Consider the following 4,491-nt stretch of genomic DNA (forward strand, 5'->3'; position numbering starts at 1 on the left):
CTAATTAGCCAGTCACTTCATTTGGATGGAATTAAACTGATTTCAGATAATAAAGTAAAAGAATCTTGGTGTTATTTTTTATCAGGACCTGTCATTTAAATCCCAGATCAAAGAGGTTTCTAGAATTTCCTTTTTTCATCTGAGGAACATTGCAAAAATTAGAAATATAGGATTAAAAGTGCAAGTCACAAGCAGAGAGAAGGAGCATGCTTGTAACATATCAAGGGCCTCATGGTATTGAATCTGCATATGCATGCATTTTAAATAAAAATGCTCATATTATTATCATCATTTATTACCATTTTGCCCCTTTGGCAGAATTCTGACTCACTTAGAGATTTCTCTTTTACATGTTTGCTGTTTTTGAGCTAAGGTTTTCTTTTCTTCTCACCACTCATGTGGAAATTCTCTGTTGTTTCTATGGACCTCTTGGCCTGTTTGCCTGAATAATGAGCACCAGATGAAGCTGTTATTGGTGTAATCATCTGCCATCCCCTGCTTTGTGAACTACTTTCTGTTGATCCAGCACATAAAACACCCCACCAAACAACCCTGATGTTTGAGGTAGTAACAGAACAAACTCAGTACTTAAGGCTCACCTGCAGTAAGGTAAGGTGAGGGTTACCCGGTGCATGTGCAGGCCTATATTTGTGTCTGCACAGGTGCGTTCACTCAAAAACAGAGACATATTGTAGAGATAAGTGAGCTGCAGATTAGCAGGGACATCACTGTCCACCCTCCGTTCTCCAGCCTCGCCTCGCCCTCCTTCCACTCTAATCGCACGTCTAATTGACTCAGCCAGATTTGGCAAGAGGCTTATTAGTGTCATTTCACACAACAAGGAATGACCTATGCAGATGGTGCAGCAGTGACAGTCAAGATGGAGAGCACACTTTACGGCTGGAATCCAATATAACCTATAAACAGAGCATTCATTCATTCCAGTGTTTTAGTGGCTTCCCTTTCCTACTAAGAATGATGCCTAATCTAAGTATGAGGTTCTATAGATGTATATTTCTCAGTCCACCCTAAGCTTGAAGTAAAAATTTGATTTTGTTTTTACATTTTTAGAATAAAAATTGGTGGCCGTGTGTTTGAGGGGGTTGATCAGGGTGGGTAAATGAAATGTGGGTTATTAACCTAGTTCTTATTTTTAAACACTTTTTTGTCAAGGCAAAAGGCAATTAAAGGCAAATTTATCTGTATAGCACAATTCAGTACAAAGACAATGCAAAGTGCTTTACAGGATTAAAATATAGGAAAATAAAGCAGAATCAAAGCAAGCAGGAATAAATAAATAAATAAAATAAAAAATGCAGAAACAAAAAAGAATATTAAAAACAGTCGGACTAAAGAAAATAAAAAAGTTGAAATAATGGATGTTTCAGTTGAACTGTTTATCCATAAATATGAATTTAAAAGAAAGGAAGACATGTTTATTTTGTTTTGTTTTGTGCATTTTTTGCACTTTTTTCCATTATGAGATGAACATAAATAATGGCCAGTTTCAATGAGTTTCATTTATTTTCAGTCTTTTGTTGCCTTTGTCATGTTATTTTTTTATTAAACTGTATAGAGCTGTTTCCTGCTTTCCATTCCTATCATATCTACAGACAGTTTTTCTTCACATTTTACTTTTAAACTGTATCATATTCTGGCCTTCAGCCGTGCGCCACCCAGTGATTATGTGCCCCCTTTACTCTGCGCCCCTTAAAAAACTTTCTGTACCACTGTTGGAATGAATCCAGCTGTGGGTGTCTGTGCAGCAGATCTTACCGCTGTGAGCGCTGAACCAGCGGGGTGCGATGTGCAGGGGTAAGGTGTCAGCCAGCGACCCCCGGGACCCCAAATAGAGCACCCCGTCCGTGTGATGCCCTCCGCCCCCAGTGTCCTGGTAGCCGGTGCCATGCGGGGCCGCCGTAGTGCCCCCTGACCCCCCACCGGCGCGCTCCGAGTCCGTCCCTCTGGGGGTGTAGAAGCCGAAGGGCACGGCGGGACTGTGCTCGATGCCCATCCCGGCCACGGAGCTCACCGAGCGGCTGCGCAGTCCCATGGTGCCGCTCGGCCGGTAGTGACCGAAGTGGGCCGATGGAGGCACCGCGCTGTCATCCGAAGAGACGCCGGGAAAAGCACCCCGGGGCCGCCCTGCCGTGCTCTGCTTCCCCCCCATCCAAAGCGGGAGAGAAGAGGGTGGGGGTTTTGGTTGGATCGAGAGAACCCAAACAGGCTGTGCCCCCCCCGTCCCTCCCCTCGCTCCTGTCTGTCTGTCTGTCCGTGCGTCTCAGCTGTGACTCTCTGCAGACGCAACAGCGCGTTTCCCTGCTGAGCGGCACATGCGCCAGCCCTCACGTCTGGATTCACCTCAACCCGCAGGCAAATGATGACAACTGAATGATCAGAAACCCAAACCGGAGGGTGGTGGTGGTGTAGGTGGGGGGCTGCTGAGCTGAACCAAACCCCTGCAAGGTTAAACAGATGCGCGCCGCTCCCCGGCGCTGCCCCAGCTGCTGAATCACCCCGGCCGGCCCGGTTCACAGGAGCGCCGCAGTCTCTCCACTCATCTGATCTCAGACATCGTGACAACTGTTGCTGTCTGTCTGGAGGAAAAAAACAAAAAGAAAAGACGGTCTGTTTTAGGAATAAATGACGTCGTCACCAAACGCTGGTCCGGTCCGATAAGCTCCAACCAGACGACACTATCCTCCGCCTCATATCCCCCCCACCCCCCACCGCTTCCCCGGAGATCGGGGTCACAGTGAAGCCGCTCCCCCTGCGCTCAGATCGGGCGCTCCTCTCAGCTCCTCTCCGCTGCTGCTCCTGGACAGACAATGGACGCGCTCAGTGCGCAAGCTCGGATCATCGACACAGACAGACCGAAAGACGGAGCGGAGACACTTGGTTTTAATTCCTCAGGATTTGCTGGCCTGGATTTGTTTACTGCGCCTGGGGGGGCATTTCAGGATAACCTGTGACAGGTGTGGTGAGGCCAGCGGTAGCTGAAGGGGGGGGTGGGCTATGTGCATCAGTCCTTGAAGGAAGAAAGTGATTAAATGTGCAAACCTTCCAAGCTTCAAACTGTTTCCCATTAAATTAAATAGGGTCTCCATCATTTCTATAACAGTTTTGCTCTATTTTCTCCTTTCTGTGTGCAGGCTCATAGGTTTAATAGCTTGTATTAATGTGATAGGGCTGCCCACTTTACTTAGAACCAGTGGCAAAAGAAACAGATCATCTAAATGTGAATGTTTAGGTGTTAAACATTGATGGGTTTTTATTATTTTAAAACATTTTCAGGGTTTGGTTGAGGTTTTGAGGACCTAAATGTGAACTCTAGAATGTTAAGTCTAGAAAGGAGCTAGGGAAAAGGAGACCAACACCAGAGGGCAAACAAGAACAACTAAGAACTTAAATACATCCAGAAAACACCATAAAATAGGAATTAAATCAATAAAACTAGGAAACTAAGAAAAACATGGATCAAAGTGAAACTGAAAACTCAAAAGAAAACGTAAACAGAACAGAGAGCATGACAAACATTGAATATTCTGATGTTGATGTTAAGGTCAACAAAATAAAGAAGTCAAGTCCACAAACTGTAATTATGATCCAAAATGCTGCAGCCAGAGTTCTGATGAAAATGAAAAAGAGAGATCATATCTCTCCTATCCTGGCTTCTCTTCATTGGCTTCCTGTTAAATCCAGAATAGAATTTAAAATCCTCCTTCTCACATATAAAGCCTTAAATGGCCAAGCTCCATCTGATATCAGAGATCTGATTGTTCCTTATGTTCCTAACAGAGCACTTCGCTCTCAATCTGCAGGTTTACTAGTGGTTCCTAGAACTTCTAAAAGTAGAATGGGAGGCAGATCTTTTAGTTCTCAGGCTCCTCTCCTGTGGAACCAACTACCAGTTTTAGTCCGTGAGGCAGACACCCTGTCTACTTTTAAGGCTAGGCTTAAAACTTTCCTTTTTGATAAAGCTTCTAGTTAGAGTGGCTCAGGTTATCCTGATCTATCTCTATAGTTCTGCTGCTATAGGCTTAGACTGCTGGAGGACATAGGGACCCCTTTATCATCATTCTGCTTCATTCTATCTCTATTCTCCCACTCTGCAGAATCTGTTAGTTCAATCTCTAACGTTCTGCTCTCTCTGCTTTTTCTCATAGTAGCTTCATCTGGTCTGTTCCTGTTTGGCTGTGACTCCATCCTGGAGAGAAATATCAGCTGTGCTGCTGCCATCAACACCTTTGTTTCTAGATGTTGGAGCTTGGCCTGTTTTCCAGTGTAGTCCTGTTTCTCTGACTGTGACTAACTGGATGTGCTCTCTTCATCCTCTGACATGGGAGCTGCCTTGGAGCTCGTCTGCCTGGCTGTGTGTTTCCTGGATGGGGCTGCTGTTTGTATCTCTGCTTCTGTCTCCTTGAACCCCAGTCGGCCTCAGCAGATGGCCGCTCACACTGAGCCTGGTTCTGCTGGAGGTTTTTTCATGAT

At 45.3% G+C, this 4,491-nt stretch overlaps 1 protein-coding gene across 1 annotated transcript in view; it reads right to left on the bottom strand.

Annotated features, from left to right (window-relative positions):
- znrf1 (zinc and ring finger 1, E3 ubiquitin protein ligase) overlaps window positions 1-2,929 on the bottom strand; it is a 69,309-nt gene extending 66,380 nt beyond the window's left edge. The window contains exon 1 of the mRNA XM_015401389.1: window positions 1,777-2,929. Within this exon, the coding sequence (XP_015256875.1) occupies window positions 1,777-2,170 (394 nt within the window). The 5' untranslated portion in view covers window positions 2,171-2,929. The remainder of the gene's footprint in view (window positions 1-1,776) is intronic.
- Between the last annotated feature and the right edge of the window lie 1,562 nt (window positions 2,930-4,491).

Source organism: Cyprinodon variegatus, unplaced genomic scaffold (assembly GCF_000732505.1).
Source record: "Cyprinodon variegatus isolate N-32 unplaced genomic scaffold, C_variegatus-1.0 Scaffold1215, whole genome shotgun sequence".
In the NCBI taxonomy this organism is placed as follows: domain Eukaryota; kingdom Metazoa; phylum Chordata; class Actinopteri; order Cyprinodontiformes; family Cyprinodontidae; genus Cyprinodon; species Cyprinodon variegatus.